This window comes from Diaporthe citri, assembly GCF_014595645.1.
Source record: "Diaporthe citri strain NFHF-8-4 chromosome Unknown scaffold_6, whole genome shotgun sequence".
Taxonomy (NCBI): Eukaryota; Fungi; Ascomycota; class Sordariomycetes; order Diaporthales; family Diaporthaceae; genus Diaporthe; species Diaporthe citri.
In genome coordinates, this window is record NW_025064851.1 from 555342 (window position 1) to 579180 (window position 23839).

A 23839-nucleotide genomic window follows, 5' to 3' on the forward strand; every position below is an offset into this window, starting at 1 on the left:
GAACATATGATATGATAATACAAACCTGTGCGGCACAGTAAGTGCCTTGCGTGAGTATGCCGGCGGTTGAAGGGTTTGGAATGCTCTCCAAATAGTTATTTCTGACTCTGGACATAAAAGTTCGTACCGGACTGAGAACATCAGCTGAGCACTTGCAGTATATTTTCTCCGTCCTCCGAGTCAAGACCCAAATGCCTAACGCATTGCTTCTGTCAGATTACAAGACCATCATTGAGACATGTGATCACCATAAACGTGAGATCTTACTATGAGAGGCTTATCCTTCTCCGGCAGCCATCCATGATCATGTTTTATCCTTAGTGGTTTCACCATCCCATCGCTCGGTGCAACTTTCCCGACTGTGATCACAAGTGGTAATTGTGGGAACCAACACCTGACTATTGACCAGTTTTGCCAGTTTTGATTCGAGGAACTACATTCCTTCTCCACTTTACAATTGGTGAGATATGGTATCAGCCCCAACAGATGACGAACCTCCGGTTCATGCACGCTTGCTTGTTGGCTCCTTACATATGTGCCTCTTGGGTAAACAGTATCCCACTCGTGCACCCTTGAGCGAGCTGTGGGTCGACCCATACTCATGCAGCTTTTCAAATTTTAAGACTTGTCTCCTACCCTCGTTTTTTGGCCCACAGAGTTCCCGCCTACACGGTAATTCGTGCCATTGACAGTGCCGAGGTGAAAACCGTCCAGTCTCAACCTCGATCACTTCCACCCGGAAATTTCCTCCTTTTCCATTCAGTTTCAAGTTCTCATCAACAAGATGGCAGATACCGTGGACTTCTCGATTGCCGTTAGACCTAACGATCTTGGTGCAGTTCCCGGGATTGTGAAGGGCATCGTCGAAAAGGCCAATGCTCTCCCACCTGGGGATGAGACTGCCAGGCATGCTCTCCTCATTCAAGCAAGGTCCCTTGTCCAGGCTCTGGAAACGCCCCGTGAGACTATGACCAAACGTACTTGGGCACAGGTAAGGATGACGCCCATGAATTGTTTTTTGGCATCTTTCTGATCTGGATTACCATCAAGCTGGGTGTGGACACAGGTTTGGTCACTGGTGTTGACGCAGGACTTTGGGTGCTGATGGCTAAAAATGGTGACGGACCTCAAAGTGTTGCTGAGCTCGCGGAAACGCTTGGTTTTGATCCGGTTCTTCTTTGCTGTGTCTCGTTTTGTCAGCTGTCACTAGGCTTCTGCATCACACGCTTCTCCGCACATACAACTTGACTTGAAGAGAAATTGGGTTTGAGCTTAGCTAACATTATGCAGGGCGACTGCAAGTAACACTCCTGGGTTCCGAACAATACGTTTTCCTGGGCGGAGAATCTGAAACTAAACCGCGGCAGGATGCGCCATATTGCGGCTATGGGGTATCTCATTGAGACCGGCGTCGACCAATACAGGCTCACCAACTTCACTCGGTCGATGGCTCTTCCACAAATTTCGGGTGGCTACATTACTCTGTGAGTACCACGTAGGAAGTTTTCCGTCCTTTTTCTATGTCGTGAAGCTGAGAGATCAATGTAGGCTTGGTGAAATAGGAGCAAGTGGATTGGAGTTCCACAAATGGGCTCGGAAGAACAATTGGCGTAACCCCACTGATCCAAAGAACGGTGCTCTGAAGGAGGCTTATGGTACAGACCTTGATGTCTTTCAGTACCTCCACTCCGTAGGGTGTCTTCAACAGGTCAACAATCACAGTGAGTGTCCTGCATCTTGAACGATCATTTCAGATACCCCCGACTCTACTAACGGGCGTACCCAGTGCGTGGATACCGGCAGGGTCGAACACCTTGGATGGACCGATCCATTTACCCGGTCCAAGAGAACTTGATCCACGGAGCTGAAGCAGGCTCTGACGCACCATTTCTCGTGGACATCGCTGGTGGTCTGGGGCATGACTTGACCGAATTCAAGAACCGGTTCCCTAACCACCCTGGCGTGAGTAAATTTCCCATCTCAGAGACTTTCCTGCTCTCGGCTGATCAAAAATGCCGAAATATAAGAAGATCTACCTCGAAGATCTTCCTGCCGTTATATCAGATATTCAAGATCTTGACCCAACCATTGAACGGCTTTCCTACGACTTTCACACTGAACAGCCGATCAAGGGAGCGCGAGCCTACTTCATGCACTCGATTATGCACGACTGGCCCGACCACGTCTGTAAATCTATCCTGACACGAGTGGTTGAGGCTATGAGACCCGGTTACAGCAAGCTTCTCATCAACGACGTTGTCATTCCTTCGATGGGGGCTCACTGGGAGAACACAGCTGGCGATATGCTAATGATGACTCAATTGTCTGCTTTGGAGCAAACTGAGGCTCAATGGTATCAGCTCATTGAAGGGAGCGGGCTGAGTCTCAAAATCGTGAAGATCTGGTTGTGTGGTCTACCGGGTGTAGAAGGTTTGATTGAATGCGAGCGGGTGTAAGAAGCTAAAAGGAAGCAATTTGCTAGGGAATGAGTACCTAAGATACGGTGCTTTAGCGTTGGATCCTGTAGGAAGTATGAGCGCGCATCTGCCTAGATCTTGGCCTCGCCCTACCCTCTAACTCTTGGGTTGAATCGAGAGTATGGTATCCGAAACAGTGTGCAATATAGACAAGAGAGGCTTGATTATTTCGAATTATGCCACTTGAAATCTGTGGAACACCTCTCCCCAAGCAGTGCCCGTTATTTACCGACGTCTGCTCTTGTCGGTTGCGATGACGGGAGGTGGTCCAAGCGCCCACGCTAACGCCAAGTGGCCGACGACACTGCAGGAAAAAGTTTTGGAGCCTCGCGGCGTCGCATGCATTCTTGCGCCCAATTTCCACCGTGCATTGCTGTCGTCAACGTCAACTTCTCTACGAGCGATCGATTACGCCACGTACGGAGCCTCGGTCCCTGCGTCAAAACCATGCTGCGAACAAAGACAACGATATGAAAGGGACACTGCCGTTGAGGAGACGGCGTTCAACGACAGAGACCAGCCGAGGAGTATGCAGAACGTCTGCCGCTCCTGCATACTGCGTCTCGGGCAACCATGGCGAACTCCTGCACAACCACGACGATGGCCCCAGCCCTGGCCCCGGCTCTCCTGGCGAATGAATCACACCTCGAGCCTTCTCGATGACAGAAGAGGCTCCGGCAAGGATGACGAGCACCACGAGAACCATCTCGATCGAGACCACGACGAGGCCGAGCGATTTTGGACCACGGATGTTGACTGGTCTGCCGCCAGCTTCCCCGAGCTTTCGAATGCCCGAGGTGTCGATCAACTTCTCACACTTGCCGCCCCGCCCTTGCTCGTATTCAGAAAAGTTCAGATAGATTCTTCGAGGTCCAATCTTGGGCCGGAAAGGCTTACTCTGGACGGATCAAGTCAGTCAATGGAAGACTTGGAGGCCGTGGCTGTCGATGAAGCACTGGACAACGCCCATCAAGAGGAATACCAGGAGCATAGCAAACAAGACGAGCCAACGCCGGCGCAGCAAGTTGACGCCTATTCAAAACGACGAAGGGCTCCGGTGCTTCTAAGTCGAAGGGACAAGAGTCAACTCGAGATTGTGCGGCATACGTGCCAGAAGGAAAAGACGAACTTTGCTAATGCATCCGCTGATTTCATCTCCTGGAAAAGACTGCTTAAAGAAATATCGAACCCCGAGAGCAGAAGTCCTTCCTTCATTGAACGTCGGATGCACCATGACATCCTTACACTCGACAGCATCGATTCCATGAGGGCTTTTCTGAGCTACTCGTCCCCGGCCCACAAACGCAAGGCGAGAGACAGGATTCTGCTATGCACTACGCTTCGATATGCTCCTGAAAAGGGTGCCATGCTGCTCCAAGCATTATTGTCGGCTTCGCGCCTACCATTCTACATGGTTGAAGATAGCCTTGGTTTTCTGGCCTACAATCTTCGCCAGATGGAAGCAGGCGTGAAACAAAGCTGTGCCCGCGAATTGGCTGATGCGGTCCTTCAAATGTTTCAGCTCACAGAGAAGGGGTTTATCCGCCTGATGCAGAACACCGTCTACTCTATCATGGATGCGCTCCCACCGAGTCAACTTGAAAATTGGTTTCATCAGCTCGTGGCCCATGAAACCCCGCTGCCCAAGTACACCTTGCTGCAGTTTGCGAGTCGCTTCGCAAAGATGTCTGCGACGAAGGACTTGTCTCTCGATATCTGGCGGGACCTGTGCGAGACCAAATCCCTGGATATCAACACGCCCCTTGGCGCCAGTATCTGCACCTCGTTGCTCACCTTCAAAGATGATGATTTGCATGCACTGGACGAGAACTCAGCGACACCTGCTGAGCTCTTTCAATCTCTTCTTGACTTGGGCCTTGTACCGAACGTCATCACTTATACATGTATCATTCACAGCCTTTGCGTTAGGAAAGAATTACGGACTGCCATGGAAGTCTTTGAGGTTATGAAGCAACATGGTATCCAACCAGACGAACATACATACTCGGTCATGATAAACGGCTGCAAATCATGTGGAGACTTTGGAACAATGCTGCGCTTCGCACTCGACGCTCGTGCTGCAGACATTCGAGATCCCGTGGTATGGAATGACATTATCCACGCCACATTCCTCGCCTGCCTCAAGGAACCTCGCGTCCCAGGTGGAGTGCGCCGGGCCCGATGTATCGTCTGGGGCCCAATGAACGCAATCTTCACCCGCTTCTTCCAACCCGAGCCTCTGAGATCACTCATAACAACACAATTTACTGACGTCCGCGACTTCATGGAGAAGCAGGGGTTCGTCCCGAGTAGGATGCAGGGCGTATTCTATGAGATTCCACCTCTGCCCCCCAGGGAAGTCGTTCAACCGACATCTTCAACATTAGGTCTCATGGTCTTGGGTTTCGTCCGGCATCTCCCCAGGCCTATTGAAGTGGTTCGATTCTATGACCATTTCAAGAAAATGCTCAAAGAAGGGAATCCGGTGGCGCAAATTATCGTCCAGGAACAAGGATCAATTGTCCACAATATCGTTCTCAGGGCCTTGCTCAAATGGAAAGGCACGCTTCGAATCATGCTGGACATCATCAGAGATATGATGACTGATATCAGTCCAGCCGCGGCTGCAACTATCCCTTCGTCACAGCACAAATCTGAGCCACAGACCAGTCAATCTTCACCAAATCTGGCTACGAACATTCAACAAATGGCTGTCGACTTCGATATCTCAGGGATTGGAGCAGACAACACGACCGCTGCTGCTGACATTGTGGAATCAGAAAGGGAAATAGCAGATGGGGAACAATCTCCACTTGATGCAATCCTATCAAACGTGGGCGATGTTTCTGGAGAAGCAAGACCTCCAATCCGCCACCCTCGACCTAGCGTCTATACTTGGAGTATTCTCCTCAAGGCTTTCATGTCGAACCGCCGGACACAAGAAGCCGAGCACATCTTGAAGCTCATGCAGCTCCATGGAGTCAAGCCCAACATCGTCACGTGGAACACACTCGCAGCAGAGTATGCCCGGCTCGGGAATACCAAGCAGGCCGTGGAGGCCATGAGCCGCCTCGAAGCCGCGGGCTTCAAGAGCGACGACTGGACCCTGCGAGCATTCTCGAGAATCAGCAACAAGGCCAAGGCGATCGCGCTGATGGAGCAAAAGGTGGAAGAAAACAAGTTGGCCAAGGCGGCGGTTGAAGAGAGGGAACGGCAGCAGCAGCAACAGGGAGATGAGGCAGGAATCGAGGAGATTTCGACTTCAGAAGACGAAATGGAAGGAAACGGTTTGTCTGCTCGACAGGAACAGGATCCAGAGATACACGAGGGCGTGAGGCAGTGGTCACCTAGAGAGGAGACGCCCTCACCGGGCAAGGAGACACAATCAGAGCTCCAGGGTTCAAGCAGGCCTGCGGAAGAACCGCGGTCAGTGTCCGGAGAGGCGACAGAGGCGCCGCGCGAGGAGGCTCAGGAGCCAGTTGCAAAGGCACCCGTTCCGGCAAAGCCGGATCTTGGTGCCTGGGACGACTTCTTGTGGAACTACGCTGCGGAGCCCGAGCCCGAGGAGCAGGACAAGGGGGAGGAGTCGGGGGCTTAGATCGTACATGGGTGTGCCCAGGTACAGGTGTCGTCATTTGTATTCTTATCTCAAGATACCCTGCATAGAAACAACACCAGTCAAACTTTACTCTGCTTACGGATGTGTGATTCTTAGACTTGAGGTCCTGTTGACTCCTTGCTCCGTTTCACTGCGGGGATAGCATCATAATGTTTGTGTTCATTAAACAAGTCACCGGCGCCGATCCTGAAGTCTCGGTACAGCCAGCAAGTCGGCCTGTGTGGGGGATTTAATTTCAATCTGTATTCATCTAGCTACCAAACGTGAACGGGGAATCATTAGTGTTGCCGGTGGTGTGTGTGCTGTTCTATGATGTTTTTTTTTTGGTGGGGGGGGGGGGTTGGATTGGGGATCATTAGTGGTGTCATCTTCGTGATGGGTTCTTGTGCTTTTCGTATGATGCAAGTCCGACGATGCCTGTGCTATGCAGCATCATGCACTCGATAGCACCTTGTCTCTCGTTTTCACATCCTGGAAACGCGCAATGCTTTCTTCATCTCTCTCTCCGATGCTCTCTTACAATCCCCAACGTGGCAGAGCACCTCGTGGTCCACAGCTCGTGATCGTGGGGCCTGAAGCGCAACACAGAAGATTGTGGTGCCAGGCCAATTGAACGACCAAGGTGGCCATCAAGGTCCAAGCTCACTGCTCAGGATTTGGAATTGTAGACGCCATGATGCATGCGCATCTATGGCTGATCAACCAGCCCTGCACATACCTGCACATGATTCGTCTTGTCTTCCGTGTGCAGCTCCTTCTCTCATTTGGACGTTGGTGGGCCTCTCAAGCCACGATAGAAATCCTCTCAAGCCTGCCAGACTACCCTAATTGAGAGAATCACTGAGGAATCATGTGCGACAAGTGCGACGGTGATCCCCTGCTTGAGAGTCTGCTTCGATGACGCCAGGTTACTCCATGCTTCCCTCTTCCCCTGGGCCGTAGAAAGTGGCTTCTCCCGAAGTGATCGTGGTCTCTGTGTTGTTTGCCCAAAAGAATATGGCTTCTCCCGTGAAAATAACAAGCTCTCCATCCGAAGGTGGTTCCTGGGTGTACTCTGTAGGTTCCTCGATGTGATCACCCTGGTGGTATCTCTCGCGCGAATCGTCGACTCTCTGCACGACGATTGACCAACGGTGCGTACCCCTCTGAGACCTATTGGCAGCATGGTAAAAGGTCGCATTTCCGGGAAAGGCACTGCCGTCTTCTTGAACTAACATAGCTCTGCCGGCGAAAGCAACTGTTTCGTTCACTGCTGGTTGTCTGGCAGATGGCCCCACATCCTCTGAAGATGTGGTCACCTCACGCACAAGGCTCTCACTTCGTGCCGACAGTATGCTGGCTATGATTCCTGCGGATCCCACGAGCTCGTGTTCTTGGACTGAGGGTTTGACCAGTCTGAATCCAGCTGTTTTCCGCTTTTCCTCAGCCGCTCTCTTCCATTGAAAGAACTCGGCCCTGCTGATGCGGTCCTCATTCCACTCCTCGCTATGGGGCAGCTCCGCGAGTATTTGACTCAAGTCCAGGCTTCCGAATGGCCTCCCATAGACCTTGAGATGAATCGTACCAATGGCTTCGAATATGATTCTAGGGAAACTCATGGTACACCAGCCCGTGGGTGCCGTCTCAAAGATGTGAATCAGCTGCTTGTGCAGAGATTGGGCAAAGATCAAAGCGGCGCGCTTTCCGGACGGGATCCTGCGACGGGCATGATAGTTGGAGATGTTACCCGGACCCGTACACCACAAGCATCGTACCCGTCCCTCCAGCGAATCCTGCTGGTCTGGGTCGAAGGGAACGTCGATGACGAGATTCTGGATCGTGCGGCTGGCTGGGTGGCTTCCATCCGCGCCTGCGATTCTCTGACTCTTATGAATTGAGGTTTTTCCCGTCCGTGGGCGTAAGAAGTCGGTCAGGAACTTGAGTAGCATTTCAGCAGATTTTGGGTCTACCCAATGATTGCAATCATCCCTGGTGCTGAGGTTCTGAAGCACTATAAAACGAGAAAAGAAGCTGGGTATCTGAAAGTCTCGAATTTGTACGTGTAAATTGTTCAGAATGTTGGTGGGAAATGGTGCTGAGAGCCAGGTCGCCCAAAATTGCCGATCAGTGCGTTCTACGAAGAGGACATCCAACTTGGCGTCGTCGACCCCTTGGGCCAGTTTTCGAGGCACCAGGTCAATGATCTTGGCACGTATTTGTTGATTGACATGTAGCAATGGCATCGCATGACGTTGGAGGGGTTTGCAATGGACGTGACCCCATGGGTCGGTATTGAGATCACTGGTTTCCATGACTTTGTAATCTTCGCTCCGTTCGGCCGAGGCAGGGTCATCAGGCGGCTGTTGAGTGGTGTCCAGGACGACGTCGACGAGGATTGGCTCTCGAAGCTCGAGCGGGAGGTCGAGGAGGCCCACCATCTTGGCGAAAGGCAATCGTTGCTGCCAGTGGCGTAGTGAGGGTCGAAGGAGGGTAATGAAGTCGAGATCGCCGTGATGGTGACAGCCCTGGTGGTGGGCTGGGGATGAGGGGTTGACAAAACGTTGCAAACTTTCGATAGAGGTTGGGAAAATGTACGTTGGCTTTGGTGACGGCGACGTGGGCGATAGTGTGTCAGCCGAAGTTGTTATTGTTTGACGTGATCCAAAACCGGGTCAAAGTGGAAAGGATGGGGGAAATGACGATGTCTAGTTAACACACGTTGGAATTGGAAACCACAGAATCCGATAGCTGCTCCCCGAGCTTGGTCAACGGTGGCACTTAAACGGGAAGTCAAAAAGGCTTGTGCAAACGAAAGCTTTCTCGTCTGTGCCCTGTTCGGTACCTCAGCACGGTTTAATCCATTCCCAGCAAACAACGCTCAGCTGAAAGGCAACAACAAACAGAGCAGGGCGCGCCGTCTATGCCACTCTGCTCAACAGTTTTAAAATAGAATTTGCCATAGATTGACCATCCTCACCCTGCACACCGCATAATGCAAAAGTTCATACGCAATCATTACCCTCGCGCTGTGTTTCTTCTCCAACCATACACGCCAGGCACTAAGTAAACCTGGAATTAACAATCACCGTATGAGGCAGTCCAGAAAGAGATCAAGCACTATTCCCAAAGAACTTTGTAATTTTCTGCATCCCACTCGGCTTCCCCTTGGCAGGGCTTTTGGCGCCGTTGCTTGTCGCACTGATAGCCCTGCCGCTCTTCGGGGCGGTTTTGCTCGGGGATGGAGAGGGAGACGTTTTGATCTTTGTTGGAGAGACAGGGACAGGCGCCTTTTTCGTAGGAGGCGCAACCTCATCCTCTAATTCCGAGTCTGCCTTCCTCTTGGTTCCAGAGACTGTGTCGATTCCCATACCACCATCGTCTGCCGTTCCGGCGACATCTTCCACCGACCTTTTCTCACGTGTCTCCTCTTTGGCATGTTCCTCCTTAACCTCCACGTCGGCCTTTGGGGCCTCCCTCTTCGCCTTGGCATTGGCGAAGAAGTTTGCGATGTTGTTCTTATTCTCTTTACTTGCAATGGGGATGATGAAAGTGGGAGAATTGTTGCCGACTTTACCGACGTCCTTGCTCACGGGATAGCATTCTAGCTCGCCGTCGAATGGCTTCAGGCAGTCCTGCAGGCCCTTTGACCATTCATAGCGTTGAGGATCGAGCCACGTCTTCATGTTGTCCGAAGCAGGGTCGAGGATGACAGGCATGCGATCATGAAGGAACTTGAGCTGCTTATTCGAGTCGGTCGTGATGATGGTATAAGTGTAGTGTTTTTGATCATCATCTGCATCGGTCAGTTAGCCTTCTAGAGCTTGAGTAGAAACTCTCCAGTCATGGTCACGAGAAAACTGGATGGTCACTTGCCCTCGTACTGCACGCAGTCCCAAAGCCCAGCAAAGCACATCAGACGTCCGTCCTTGCGCTTGACGAAATGCGGCATCTTCTCCTTGCCAGTCTTCAGCCACTCGTAGAACCCCTGCGCCACGACGATACACCTCTTCCGACCTTTCATCGAGCTCCACATCCCACCAGATTGCGCAAGGGAGTCATCCCGGCAGTTGATCGTCTTCATGACCGCGCCGTAGTCCGGGTTCCGCTTCGTCCAGAAGGGGACAAGACCCCACTTCATCGACTGGAGCTTGTAGTGCGTCTCGCCGCTTTCACTCCGGGTGTCGGCCTCAATTGCGGCTGATCCATCATTTGTCGCGGTCTCAGCTTCTGTGGACGCGTCTTCAGCGGCAGCCTTCGCGCCCTTGCTGGATTTGGCCTCGCGGCGCGGACCGGCTCCCCAGTCGGGCACATCTGCGCGGTACACGATGCCGTGGTACCCAGGCGCGAAATTGTAGCTCTGGCGAGGTGCTCCGTCTCCTTCATCAGCTGGAGCGTCCCAGACTGGCATGTCGTCATCCTGTAGCATTCGGCGCACCTGCGACGGACGCTGTGGTTGCCTGGTCAGTTTTGCCTGGTGTTTTGCAAGTGGCGGTAGTCGATGAGGTCATACCAGGGCGAGAGCGTATCTTCCGCACATCGTCACGGACGTGCGAGTAAAGTAGTCTTCATTTCAGGGACACTTAAGTGCTCCGTCGATGTCGTTCGTATGAACAGGGTCGCGGTCGGAGAGGGTGTCGTCGGGGCGCGGTGGTTTGAGGCGGCTTAACCCTTGGCAGGCAGGGATCCCCTTCGCGATGTCGACGCCATGTCACGGGACTTCGGTGACATCATCCTTTGTATAAAATGCTACTATTCAGCTGGTGCCCAATTCTTTCTTACACTCCAATTGATTTCCTCTTTATTACTCATTTTTTTGATTCTGAGGCTAGTCATGAATACACCTTGATTCATATCGAGCCGATCCCTCGCGTATGGCTCTGGGGGTACCTCGACTTACACGAGGCTTGGACGCTAGCTCCACTTCATACACCTTGACTGACAAACCAAATCTATTGGCATGAACAATGCAAAATTTGTATCGAGGACGTATAGAGTCGAGGATGAGCTGTCATGAATCTTCAGCCGGCTCTTGGAGTCGATTATGTGTGGCTATCTTGGATGCGTGATGATCTTGCTAAGGTTACTTGCATGGACGGATCTCCTCTGCTTGGACCAGTTGCCCAACGGTTGGTCACTTCGCCTGGTAATCGCCTTCATAGAAATTTAATCCTTGCATAGGGATAGTCAGGATGCCGGAAGATCTTCTCTTGCGCGCTCAAGCTGCTCAGGTCCTTCGGTAGCGGCAGGAACTCAAAGTTCAAGATCAACAGAACCACCAAGATGTGATATTCCATTGTAGCCAGACGTCGACCTGGCAAAATCTTAGTAACGTATCAGAGAAGCACCAAAGTGTGTAGAGGGACTCACCAAAGCAACCCCTGTGCCCGCCACCAAAGGCCTCTTATTGGGGCCGTGGCATAAAAGAGGTTGTTTCGGTCGTCTTGCACCGTCAAGATTGGTTAGCGCATATAGATTGAATACTTCTTTCGCAGCTTCATTCTTGACTAGCCATCTTTTCGGGTCAAAGCGGCCAAGATCGCGGCCAGCGGGTCCCCCAAACCCATCCCCGTGCCTTGTCGCGGCCTCTTGGCTGCTGTGACTGCGCTTCGCCTCGTCGACGGGAGCGGGCTGACGGTTGACGTGGAGGTTGAGGATTATTTCTGTGCCCTTTGGGATGCGGTACCCAAGTATTTCGGTGTCAACCACTGCCTGGCGAAGGTTGGCTTTCGCAGTGCCGGCGAGGCGAAGACCCTCTTCGCAAGCCCCGTCGAGGTAGGGAATCTCGGTCTGAATTATCTCGTTAACGGTCGGGGGGGTCCGGCCCGGGAAAGACAGCACGCAGTGCAGCACGAAGCTCGTTTTGCACGCCTTGGTTGGATTCCATGAATCTCAGGAACCATGTCATGGCATTGGCGGTAGAGTCGTGACCACCAACCAGCATGACAAATAATTCATCTAGCATGCTGATGTCCTTAGTGGGGTCCGATGGGGGCCTTCCGGCCTTCCTGGCCTCGAGGATGTGCCGGCGAAGAACCAGGTCCATCATGCACTGGTCCAGAGCATCGGACTCAAGCTGTCCGATCTCCAACAGCTGGAACCGCTCAACAGCCGCCTTCATCACACGTCCAACTCCCGAAAGGACAGTCCGTCTGAATCTTCGGTAGCGTGGTGTGTAAGTCTCGAATATTTGGGCCCACTTCGGCAGAGGGTGATTGGAGTTCTTGGCGATGGTTGCCCCGATGTAGCGGACCTCTTCCCTGAGGAACGCACCGCGCGGGGCGGGCTCATCGTCTGGCCCCTGGTCCCCGGAGAGCTGTTTCTGCAGCTTTCGGTAGTTCTAGCTCGTCAAGCCTGGTTCTTCGCCCACGACGGCTACCCACATTGCGTCCAGGGTAGCATCTTTCAAGTCGTCATGAACCTCGAAAGCTTGGTCCTTGTAGAGAGATGCTGCCTTGAGTCGCCACAAGTCCACGAGCTCCAGTGCTGCCTTGTGGATATTCGGGGCTGCAGCTTTGCGAAGAAAGTCGATGTTCATGACATCCTGCCACAGTCGCTTCTGAGCGCGGAGCTCCGGCGTTGTGTACTGACCAAGGGTCGAGTTCGGGAACATGGGTGCAAACATGTCTATTGCCATTGGCGCCTTGTCAAAGTCCTTTTTCCGCCGAACTAGGATGTCTTCGATCTCCCGAGGATCTTCGATAATCACCATGGGTTTTCGCAGGCCAGGGAACAACAACTGGGCGATGGGGACGCCTAGCTTCTGAGTTGTGACCGTAAAGAGCGTGTTTGAGAACTCATTGGTGGCTTCGATGATTGGCACGAGGTTCGGGATGTCTCCAGTGATGCGTCTGACGGACTCCTGGTTGTAAGGAATGCCCGGATATGGCTTTGGCATTAGCCTTCGCCGCAGCCAGATGATAGCGAGGGCGATGCCAAGGAAACCAATGGCGGAATACCTGAATATTGTCAAGTCTGACATGCTGTCGATTGAATGTTTTCAAGCCTTATTCCTGTTGTTGATAGAGGCAGATCACGGGCCATGGACTCGAGCGGTCAGCCAAGTTGCAACTAGTAAACGGTGTTTACTTTCTGTCTTCATTCTGGGTTGGATGGACAGGATCACGCTTTTGTAGTGCTGCAAAAGCGCGTTTCCTCTAGGCCGGAAATGTGTGTGGTTGAGCGAAGCATTAAGGTGTTGGTTGCACGTCCCGATCCAACCGCAATGGATGCTACCTAAAAGCGCACAGGCTGAACCCCACTCCCATGTGACGCCAATTGGGGCACAGAGTAGAGTTAAATTGTATTCAGCGCCTGTTCCATGCGTTGTGATCCATGTCGGGAGTGGTCAAATAAGGAAAGAAGATATTGGCGACGTAAGAAAGGCGATGATGGGTATAGCACATGCGGCGGGACCATGCGACTGATGGGCCTGACGCGCCTATGCATGTTTAGACCAAGTACACTGACCCCCACATGGGTTGGGCGAGCTCCTTAGCCGATCGATGTGCCCACCTAAATGCAGTTGGCGTAGATAATTGAGTCTAAGGAGAACTGCTTAAGCTGATAGATTCTATTCAATGAGATGGAGTATCTGACAACAGCCCTTGATGCATTGTGAACTGGACGTATATACAGCCCAGCCGAGGTGATCGGGATATACCGTAATATCGGAAGTGGCTGCGATGACTAATTTTGGCCCAAATAGGATGAGTGACTGTGTGAAAGATTATGTGAGTCGACATACGAGTCGATGATTGCGATGCTTACAATCGTTTCTGTATCTGTGATTGCAGGTTGAGAGTTGTTGGTCAGACAGCCTTCCCGGCAGAATTGGTATCCACCCAAATTTCTCACACTCGAAGCCAGGCACGTCCACCTGGCGTAGCTGGCGTCGGTATATTGGGACAAGGAATCGGTTCGGTGCTAGGCCACCAAGCCATGGTCTTGGATCCAATATCAAAAAGAATACTACGGGCCAGCAGACTTGTGTCCAGCCCTCTTGGCGGCTGCAGAGAATTGATGGCAGTTAAACCAGACAGGAACAGCTTCGCGAAGACGGATAAGATGACCTGGATGGCAGGTGTCGGCGGGATCGTCAGTACGCCCACCCGGAAGGACCGGGAATCGCGGTTTTGGGTTTTAATCGCCAAGCGGTTTTGGAGCTGGAGATTATTCGCTCAGGCGAATTGTAAGTGGGAAGCTGGTGGAAATCGGTGGAAATCATTGGCATTAAAACCCCTCGCAAAACGGTGGGCAGACTCAAATACGAAATTGATCAACACGGCCTGCGACCGACGACTGCAATGTCAAGCTGGAGCTCCTGGCGCTTCAGCCTGGGGCAGGCGGCGGGCAAGGGAGCCTGCTGTAGGTGCTCGGCTGCTGCCGGTTGATCTTCCCCTGAAACGGTAAGTGGCGGGCCGCCGGTCAGGGACGTCATAGCTCCTTCGGGACTGCCAGACTCATCCCGCCAGCTGATGGAGGAGCCGCGTGGTCGCATCCACAGGCCCTCATTGGGGGCCGGGCGCGCCTGCGGGTGAGACAATGAGCTTGCCGACTTCTAATTACGAACCTTGACAGTCGACAAATCTGGCCAGACATAGCATGACCCTTTAATCCAAGACTCGCCGCATAATCCTCGCATTTCTGCCTCGTCACATGCACGTGTTATCTTCTGTGACGCCACGTCAAGCTGGTTCATGCTGCCTTCCCAGCTCCCTCCGCCTCTTGTCGTCCTTGGCCAAACAGCTACGGTGGCTACCTACACCTTCAAGACGTGACAAGGACAATTCCCCCACCCTACACGACTCAGCCGTCCGCTCGGACACTGCCAATCGCGACCCCAACCCATCCCATCGATCACGGCCGTGTTACGTGCCCTCTTGTCCCAAGTTGGCGCCCCGGAATTCTGCCGTGTCCATCGCCTGGAGGCGGGCGACTGCAAGGCACGCCTGGCGCCACTCTGCCAGGAGCTGGTCTTCCTCACAAGCTTCTTCCGCATGGCATAAGAACATGGCCTCTGGATCCGGTGCCGACAAGAAGGCAGAGAAATCAACTTGGGCTTCTGCAGTGGATTCCATCAACCCGTGGTCCGTCAGCCGAAGCTCGACACCGACCCCGACACCAAAAGAGCAGCCACCAGCGCCTCCTACGCCCAAGCCGGCTCCCCAGGGAGGCGACCACAGCATCAACCCCATATACGGCATCAGTACCAGGAAGTATCCTCCGGACTGTCCTCCAGTTAAGGTCCAGTGGTTCCATGCTGTTGATGTAGGTACCCACAATCAGCACTGCAGGCAAATAACTGACAAACAACCGCCGCAGGTCCCCAAGCGAAAGCCACAGCTCATCAAGGGCAAACGGAAACCCGACGAAAAGCCACCCCAACCTCCCAAGAAATGGGTCCCATTCTCCAACAACGACACGCGATCCATCGAGGCTGCATACCAGGGCGTTCTAGAGAGCACAGAAATCGAGCGGGAGCGAAGCAACTCGGGCCCAACCAGGAACTTTTCAGGCCCGCGGAGGGCATTCACTTCAGACTCTGAAGAGAGCGATACACAAGGTGGAACTAAGGTCCCGGTTAATGAAGATTTTCTCTTCGACGTCGACATAGAAAAACGAGAGCTCGCCCCAGTCTACTGGCTGGGTCCTGTCTACGATGTGCGCCGTGGAAGCTGGTTCTACCAGGAGGGCTCGAACCTTCGTCCCTGCGAGGAGAATCTCGCTGCGCAACTGGAGGAGGGATATCTCAAGTGCAAACCCTGGCTCTATCCTGGTGAGTTGGAAGAGCGGCCCAGCAAACGACGGAGAATTAACTCCTGGTTAGCCCCAAGAATCCGAAGCGACCCAAAATCAAAGAAGGGAGACGTGACACCGAAGGGATCGGTCGATAACCTCCGGGCCCAGGCCGCTGCGCAAGCCGACCCATCTTTGAAACCGCAGGGGCCACCGCAAACACATCGGCTGTTTGGTGCTTGGATGAACTCGGTAACAACGTATCAGGACTCTACAACAGCATGGCTCAATTCCGATGGCGTTTTGTCATGGGTGACCTCGACTATGTATGAACGCTTCGCTGGAGGCGGCTACATGAGTGGCGTTAAGCTTGTCCGTGGATACACAGAGCCCGGCAAGACCAAGCCAAAAACAGACTCTTCCAAGGACGAGAAGGCGCCGACTACACCAACTGACAACAAGAACACGGAGGAACAGCTCGACAAGGCAAGAAAACGTAGGTCTGCGCCACCGACGACAAGGTCCGACTCCATCGACATAGCACGTTCGAGCGGGGAGGAAGAGGGAACAGGCCAAACAGCAATTGAGATCAGAGGGGATAGTCTCAAGCGGCAGATATCGTCGTTGCTTGAGAGCGAAAACCGCGATGTCGACCGGGAGGAAGAAGCCGTGAGGAAGAGGGAGGAAAAGGAAATACAGGATGACTACAACGCACCAGCCGGCGAGACACAGGGGCGTGAGATTGAGCACCTTGTCCTGATTACTCACGGTATTGGCCAGTTGCTTGGACTGCGAATGGAGAGTGTCAACTTCGTCCACGATGTCAACACGTTGAGGAAGACGATCAAGTCTGTCTACACTACTTCTGAGGATCTCAGGGCCCTCAACTCAGAAATTGGCGGAGGTCCAGGCAATTCTCGTGTGCAGGTGTTGCCCGTGTGCTGGCGTCACTTACTGGACTTTCCCAGAAAACGTGAGGAGAAGAAGAGCGAGCAGGACATCGGCCTTGCGACGACCGAAGAAGACGAGTGTAAGTTTTAGCTGCTTATTTGAGGGGCTTCTGCTAACTCAGGCGCCAGATCCTTCCCTCGACGACATAACGATTGAAGGCGTGGCATTTGCACGATCGCTTATATCTGATTTGGCATTGGACGTCCTCCTATACCAGAGCGCTTACAGAGAACAGATCTCCGAGATTGTGTTCAAAGAGGCCAACAGGATATACAACCTTTTCGTTGAGAGAAACCCTGGCTTTAAGGGCAAGGTTCATATCATGGGTCATTCCCTCGGGTCTGCAATCATGTTCGATATTCTGTGCCGCCAGCAAGAGATGAAGAAACAAGTTGAGCAGTCCAAGAACCCGCTCAGAATCTGGCCATCCGAAGCTCGGAAGCCCGCGACAAAAGACCCTCGAGACTTGACATTCGACTTTGAGGTTGATGACTTCTACTGCCTCGGCTCTCCGATTGGATTATTCCAGATGCTGAAGGGACGGTAAGTGTCCCAATCTCATGGCAAAGTCACAACGTACCTTGCTAATTGCACTAGAACAATCTCTGCCCGCCATCTCACAGGTGGCCTACCAGCGAACAGTCCTTTTGATCCAGACTCAGCCGACGATCCCTTCCGCACGACGCCTCTAGCAGTCGACCACCACCGCATTTCCCCTGTCACAGGACTGCCGTATTCTGTGTCTTCGCCTAAAGTGTCCCAGATGTTCAATATTTTCTACCCGGCCGATCCAATATCCTACCGTATCGAGCCCCTCATCTCACCCGCCATGTCCTCTTTGAAGCCTCAAAACTTGCCCTACACCAAGAAAGGCATCTTCGGTGCTGTGGCTCCCCAGGGCATCTCAGGCATCGGTGCCAAGGTCGGGCAAAGTGTCAGCGGCCTGTGGGCGAACATTAGTGCCGGGCTGGCTAACAATCTATTAAACCGCAGCCTGGGGCTGACCCACGAGGATGTTGCGCAAATTACCGCCTCACAGCAGCAGCAGCAGCAGCAACAGCAGCAGCATACGCCAAGCCCAGGAGCTGGGACCAACATCTCCACGTCGTCTGGCGTAATCTCTCGGCAGGACTCGTCCACAAGCCTCAGCCAAAAGGCGGCGGAGCGCAAGAGGCAGCTGGCCGAGGATCAGGGCGGTCGCAAGAGCATCAGCGGGAACGATATGACACTTCTGGACGACGACCTGGAGACGTTGTACAGCAAGTTCCAGAAGGGCAGGGCGGACAAGATCAAAGAAGAGGGCGGTGCACAGGACGAGACGGAAAGGGAGGACTGGCTTGCGCAGGAGAACAAGGCGGCGCGGGTGCGCAAGGAGGAGATGAAGGTGCGAGCGCTCAACAGGAACGGGCGGGTCGACTACAGCATCCAGGAGGGCGCTCTGGACTTCAACCCGATGAACACAATCGCCAGCCACATGGCGTACTGGGCGGATGAGGACGTGGCACACTTCATCATGAGCCAGCTGCTCTCCAGGAAGGGGGAGGGCAGTGATGCAGGGAGGAGGTGATGAACTGAATATTTTGCTCCTGCTTTCGGACACATGCACCTATACACACGGGATGGACACACGCTACATTCACTTAGACGGCGGGCTGCGCTGCTAGATAGGATTGGGTTATAAGCAGTGGCGGGCGGCGACTGGGCGTTTCTTTCTTGGTATTGCGGGCTTTCTTACGGGTGCTTCGGCTAGGCCGGACGGCGTTATTTTCGATTGGCATTAGATCGCCAGGGTAATGGCAATTCTAGAAGGGCCATAATGAGGAGTTCATTGCTTTTCAAGTACAGTCAGCAGTGACAAGGGATGGTCGATTTGAAGTGAACATTGACCCGATTGTGTCCCTAATGTGACGCCTGGATGTGGCCGTGCTTCCGGGTGGGAGTGGGTCACAATACGATCCCTGCGACACGCTTTCGTACTCGTACCCGTGCTATACGATAATTCTCCTCGCACGGCGCATTGCTGGATGATATGCAAATAGCGATAATTGGGGTCTTAGAATTTCATTATTGTTTGATTTCTCATATGTAATATCTCGGTAACTATGAAGTACAGCCTCCTAGTAGTCACAAGCCTCGGTCACCACAGCTCAACTAGAAAGAAGAGGTTCTGCTTTTGAGCTGGATGATCGACGGACAGCGGCTCCCTCAAGGCCGCAAAACGCCCGCATTAACCAACCGACCCCATAGATTCGGCAGAGCCCTGGCATAGTCCTCGGGCGTGCGGCCGTCATCGTCACGGGCGGCGCGGACATCCTCGCCGCCGCGGTCGGGCATGCGGTCCAGGCCCATACCCCGTGCGGCGTCGAGGGCCTCCTGGGGGAAGTTGTCGAGCGAGAGGCGCGGGCTGCCGAGGAACAGCAGCAGCCAGACGGCGTCCTCCTGGCCCTTCTCGAGGGCGACGTGCAGCGGGGTGCGGCCGCGGGCGAGCGAGTCGCGGTACAGCAGGATGGCGGGGACGTCCTCCCCCTGGGCGGCGGCGTCGCTGAGCAGCTCGACGGCGCCGAGGACGTCGCCCTCGCCGCACATGGTCTGGAAGGCCCGGGGCCGGGTCTCGTCTGGGTGGGACTCGAGGTAGGCCTCCTCTGTGAGGGTGGGGAGGATGTCGTAGTTCTCCTCGACGCCGGTCTCTGAGGCGTAGCGGGTGCGGATGGTGGTCTGGTGCTGGGGAGTGTGGAAGATGGGGTTGGTGACCGAGGGGCCCGGCTCGTTGGACGGGAGGTACTTGTCGCACGAGGGGCAGGTGAGCGTCAGGGCTATGTGGCCGGCCTGGTCGAGGAGGCACTGCCAGTGGTAGTGGCAGCCGCAGGGCAGCTCTAGGTCGTCCTGGACAGGTGGCTCGCCGTCGTCGACTTGTGTGACGAGGGGGTCCTCGCAGACTTTGCAGAGTGGGGTTGTGCTGCTGCTTGCCATTTTTTGCCTGAGGGGTGGGAGAGGAATTCCAAGCTGAAGGAGGGGCCTGGTCAGGCTGTTAGGATGAGGCTGAGACAGAATGAAAGGACATGTAGAAGGCACAGAAAGTAAGTAAGCGTGAGTGAGGTTGGCTGAGATGTCGTCCAGGTTGATGGGCTCCAGCCAGCCGAGGTGAGATAAATTTAGTTGGGGGTTAGAAAGACATATACCAGGACAGTTCCTCTCCGCTGTCCACGGGGATTCACCCAACACGGAAGGCCTGGAATATGCCAGACACAGTTAGGATACCAAGTGCTGCATTGCGTCAAAACAGGTGAGGCTATTCTCAGAATAAGAGAAACATACTCGACCGGTGAAGAGACGTCAAATCGAGCAAGTGCTTAGGCAGAGGGCCACTGAGCCTGGGCAGCAAGAATGCAGACGTCAGAGCTCGCTCATGAAAGAAGTCATCGGCTTCGATGGTTCATGAAGACGGCAGCGACACTTGAGATTTACCTCTAATGTATTAGTTGAGTTTTTTGTGCTCGCTTTTGAACAGGATCAGTGAAAGCGACGGCGGACAGCTACCTTCAAAGTCTGAGAGAATGAAGATAATTCTGAAGAGCAGTAGATCAGTCGCAGGACCGGCGGAATTCATGCACATAATGAGATACCTCGAGTCAGTTGGGAAGATCTGGTCGAAATTGCATGAGGAAAAAGTGCCCCGCTATCTCAAATGCGTCATGGGCGGGCATTGAGTTGGGCTATGGCGATGCGAACCTAAAACTGGTCGGATCCAAAAAAAAAAAATGACTGCCTAACCATGCGTCGTCAGGGCCTCTTGGCATCTCGCTTGACCTGCGGCGGGTAGAACGTGGTACGCGTAAACCCGCCGTGGCTTGCGTGCATTGCTGGTCAGCGGTGCCTAAAGAGTAGCGAGCCTGCGAGCTTGATTGCGGCCCCTGGCTCATCTCCAGCCCGTAGGCTTGGAGGGAGACGTCATACTGCAAGGTTCCCACAGTACGCCCGCTTGCTTGCTCCTCCTGTGCCCCGCCAGTCACCACCCGACAGCTCCTAGGCGGGTGCTTGATTGATTAAGTGATTGATTGATCCCTCCTCCAGCTTACCTTCCCCCACATGCGACTCGACCCAGACTTGACGACCTGACCTCTTTGGGCTGCGTATTTCCTTTGCCTCACTGCCCTTCCCTTTCCAATACCATATCACATCCAGCATCTCCAATCAGCAACAAAATAGAGTGCATACACACGCCATCATGAACGTCCTCAAGCTGCAGAGGTACGAGTCCCTCCACCCCGGCAACCCCGACCCTGTCTCCGCGCGCAACAACGATGGAGCTGAGCTGAGCTGAGGCATCGTGATCAAGGGGCTGACCATCTCACCACCAACACAGGAAGTTCCCCCAGTTCCAGCAGAACGACATATTCGGCCTGGCAGACGCCTTCCGCAAGCTCGATGTCGACGACAAGGGTTACGTAGACGAGGCCACTGCCATCAAGGCAACCCAGGCCAGCGAGCGACAGCCCTACGATGTTGTGCGACAAGCACTCAAGGAGGTCGACCTCGACTCCTCCAGGCGCGTCGAGTTGGAGGACTATGTTGGCGTACGTACAGAGAGAGGCACACGAAGGTGGCCGTCCACGCCGGTCTCCGATGCTGACGGGAAATTAATAGCTCATCGCGAAACTCCGAGATTCCTCTCCTGCCCAGGTCGCCATGCGCACAGGAGGCGCCGCCCCCGCTTCTCCCAGCAGCGTCGTCGCACAGCGCACCGGCGGCGGTGTTGGCGGCGGGCACGCCCAGAAGTCCAGCATCAGCGGCAAGATCCACGTCCAAGGCTCGAATGCTAACATCACTCACACCATCAACGAGGACGAGCGCACCGAGTTCACCCGACACATCAACGCCGTCCTTGCCGGAGATGCCGACATTGGCGACCGCCTACCCTTCCCTACCGACACCTTCGAGATGTTCGACGAGTGCCGCGACGGTTTGGTCCTGGCCAAGCTCATCAACGACAGCGTACCGGATACCATCGATGAGCGTGTGATGAACGTTCCCGGCAGGAAGATCAAGAAGCTGAATGCATTCCACATGACCGAGAACAACAACATCGTCATCGAGTCCGCCAAGGGTATCGGCTGCTCCGTCGTCAACATTGGCAGTGGGGATATCATCGAGGTCCGCGAACATCTTATTCTGGGTCTCATCTGGCAGGTCATCCGCAGGGGTCTTTTGGGCAAGATTGACATCAAGCTGCACCCCGAGCTGTACCGGCTGTTGGAGGAGGACGAGACCCTCGAGCAATTCCTGAGACTGCCACCAGAGCAGATCCTCTTGCGCTGGGTCAACTACCATCTCAAGGCCGCCAACTGGCCCCGCCGCGTTGCCAACTTCTCCACCGACGTCAAGGACGGCGAGAACTATGCTGTTCTTCTGGCACAAATTGGTTCGGAATACGGTTGCACAAGAGCCCCTCTGCAAACACGGGACCTGCTCCAGCGTGCCGAGGAGGTTCTTCAAGATGCCGACAAGCTGAGCTGCCGCAAGTTCCTCACCCCCAAATCCCTTGTTGCCGGAAACCCCAAGCTCAACCTCGCCTTTGTCGCAAACCTGTTCAACACCCACCCTTGCCTCGACCCTATCACGGAAGAGGAGAAGCAGGAAGTGGAGGACTTCGATGCCGAGGGCGAGCGCGAGGCCAGGGTCTTCACCCTGTGGCTCAACAGTCTGGACGTCCAACCTGCTGTCCAATCCTTCTTCGACGACCTGCGCGATGGCTCAGTACTATTGCAGGCTTACGACAAGGTCATCAAGGGCTCGGTCAACTGGCGGCACGTCAACAAGCCCCCAGCGAATGGCAACGAGTTGATGCGGTTCAAGGCCGTCGAGAACACAAACTACGCGATTGAGCTAGGCAAGCAGAACGGCTTCTCCCTGGTCGGTATCCAAGGAGCCGATATCACCGATGGCCAAAAGACCCTCACCCTCGGCCTGGTGTGGCAGCTGATGCGCAAGAACATTACGATCACGCTGGGCGCTCTGGCACAACGGCTCGGCAAGCGAGAGATCACCGACGCCGAAATGGTCAAGTGGGCGAACGACATGTCCCGCAAGGGCGGCAGGAACTCGGCCATCCGCTCCTTCAAGGACGGCAGCATCGGCACCGGTGTCTTCCTGATTGACGTGCTGAACGGCATGAAGAGCAACTACGTCGACTACGACCTCGTCACACCAGGGCGCACCGACGACGACGCGTACCTCAACGCCAAGCTAAGTATCTCGATTGCGAGAAAGATGGGCGCCACCATCTGGCTGGTGCCCGAGGATATCTGCCAGGTCCGGTCGCGTCTGGTCACCACTTTTATTGGTAAGCTGATGATGCGTCTCAACACCCCTATTCCCCGCGTTGGGGCACGATGGCTAACCACACGACTGCAGGCTCCCTCATGGCCACTCACGAGAAGATGCAGTAGTTTTTTTATTCACGAGATTGAAGAGATGGACAAGGTGCATTTTACTTTCGGGGGAGGTGAGACCAAAAAATAAGGGAAGAGAAGTTCTTGTTGGTAGCGTTCTCCGGGCTCTTTTCCCACGTGTCCTTTGCCCCTCCGCTTCGCGATGAGATAGATATTTTTGTTTGTGTAGTATTCGTGGCAATACCTCTTGCAGAAAGGCAACCAATCCTAACCGGGTGATGCAGACACCATTCTCGCTTTGTTTACATGACGGGCAGGCATCCTAGACGCTGGTGATCTTGTGAAACGTTCGGAATCCGCCTTGCCGCAGATCTCGCTTCCTGTTGATGTTACTATTCCATTTTCATCATTCGTCCGCATCAGCACCACCAATCCAAGAAGTAGGCTGTGCCCCAGCGGCTGAAATGCCCAATTGGGTTCAGCAGGGCGCAAGCATGCATATTATGCATGCAAGTCACCGCTACGCCCCCGAGATGTATCACGTGTCCTGCGGCAGCCTGCCCACGCCTGTGGAAAGATGTCTGGACAGTCTTGGACAATCCATTTGACAGATCTTGTCACCTAAACCAGGTTGAAATGCTACTCTCTTGTCGTGCACTGCATCAAGGAGTCCTGTTAGCCTCGTTTGC

At 54.0% G+C, this 23839-nt stretch overlaps 8 protein-coding genes across 8 annotated transcripts; 4 read left to right on the top strand and 4 right to left on the bottom strand.

Moving 5' to 3' along the window:
- Positions 1 to 784: 784 nt before the first annotated feature.
- Positions 785 to 2456, top strand: INS49_012181 (uncharacterized protein; the record flags this gene model as incomplete). The annotated part of the gene is made up of 6 exons (XM_043172886.1): positions 785 to 991; positions 1291 to 1301; positions 1368 to 1484; positions 1549 to 1721; positions 1787 to 1962; positions 2028 to 2456. The coding sequence occupies 6 exons, from the start codon at positions 785 to 787 to the stop codon at positions 2454 to 2456; spliced, it is 1113 nt and encodes a 370-aa protein (XP_043022183.1).
- Positions 2457 to 3111: 655 nt separating this feature from the next.
- On the top strand, positions 3112 to 6075 carry INS49_012182 (uncharacterized protein; the record flags this gene model as incomplete). The annotated part of the gene is made up of 1 exon (XM_043172887.1): positions 3112 to 6075. The coding sequence occupies one exon, from the start codon at positions 3112 to 3114 to the stop codon at positions 6073 to 6075; it is 2964 nt and encodes a 987-aa protein (XP_043022184.1).
- A 929-nt stretch (positions 6076 to 7004) lies between these two features.
- On the bottom strand, positions 7005 to 8513 carry INS49_012183 (uncharacterized protein; the record flags this gene model as incomplete). The annotated part of the gene is made up of 1 exon (XM_043172888.1): positions 7005 to 8513. One exon carries the CDS (start codon positions 8511 to 8513, stop codon positions 7005 to 7007), a length of 1509 nt encoding a protein of 502 aa, XP_043022185.1.
- A 672-nt stretch (positions 8514 to 9185) lies between these two features.
- Positions 9186 to 10612, bottom strand: INS49_012184 (uncharacterized protein; the record flags this gene model as incomplete). The annotated part of the gene is made up of 3 exons (XM_043172889.1): positions 9186 to 9868; positions 9994 to 10522; positions 10586 to 10612. 3 exons carry the CDS (start codon positions 10610 to 10612, stop codon positions 9186 to 9188), a joined length of 1239 nt encoding a protein of 412 aa, XP_043022186.1.
- A 1263-nt stretch (positions 10613 to 11875) lies between these two features.
- Positions 11876 to 13054, bottom strand: INS49_012185 (uncharacterized protein; the record flags this gene model as incomplete). The annotated part of the gene is made up of 2 exons (XM_043172890.1): positions 11876 to 12400; positions 12452 to 13054. The coding sequence occupies 2 exons, from the start codon at positions 13052 to 13054 to the stop codon at positions 11876 to 11878; spliced, it is 1128 nt and encodes a 375-aa protein (XP_043022187.1).
- Positions 13055 to 15084: 2030 nt separating this feature from the next.
- INS49_012186 (uncharacterized protein) lies at positions 15085 to 18328 on the top strand (the record flags this gene model as incomplete). Its single annotated transcript, XM_043172891.1, has 5 exons — positions 15085 to 15342; positions 15397 to 15850; positions 15902 to 16840; positions 16890 to 17304; positions 17359 to 18328. The coding sequence occupies 5 exons, from the start codon at positions 15085 to 15087 to the stop codon at positions 18326 to 18328; spliced, it is 3036 nt and encodes a 1011-aa protein (XP_043022188.1).
- Positions 18329 to 18966: 638 nt separating this feature from the next.
- On the bottom strand, positions 18967 to 19731 carry INS49_012187 (uncharacterized protein; the record flags this gene model as incomplete). The annotated part of the gene is made up of 1 exon (XM_043172892.1): positions 18967 to 19731. One exon carries the CDS (start codon positions 19729 to 19731, stop codon positions 18967 to 18969), a length of 765 nt encoding a protein of 254 aa, XP_043022189.1.
- A 1255-nt stretch (positions 19732 to 20986) lies between these two features.
- On the top strand, positions 20987 to 23207 carry INS49_012188 (uncharacterized protein; the record flags this gene model as incomplete). The annotated part of the gene is made up of 4 exons (XM_043172893.1): positions 20987 to 21009; positions 21125 to 21335; positions 21406 to 23101; positions 23173 to 23207. 4 exons carry the CDS (start codon positions 20987 to 20989, stop codon positions 23205 to 23207), a joined length of 1965 nt encoding a protein of 654 aa, XP_043022190.1.
- Between the last annotated feature and the right edge of the window lie 632 nt (positions 23208 to 23839).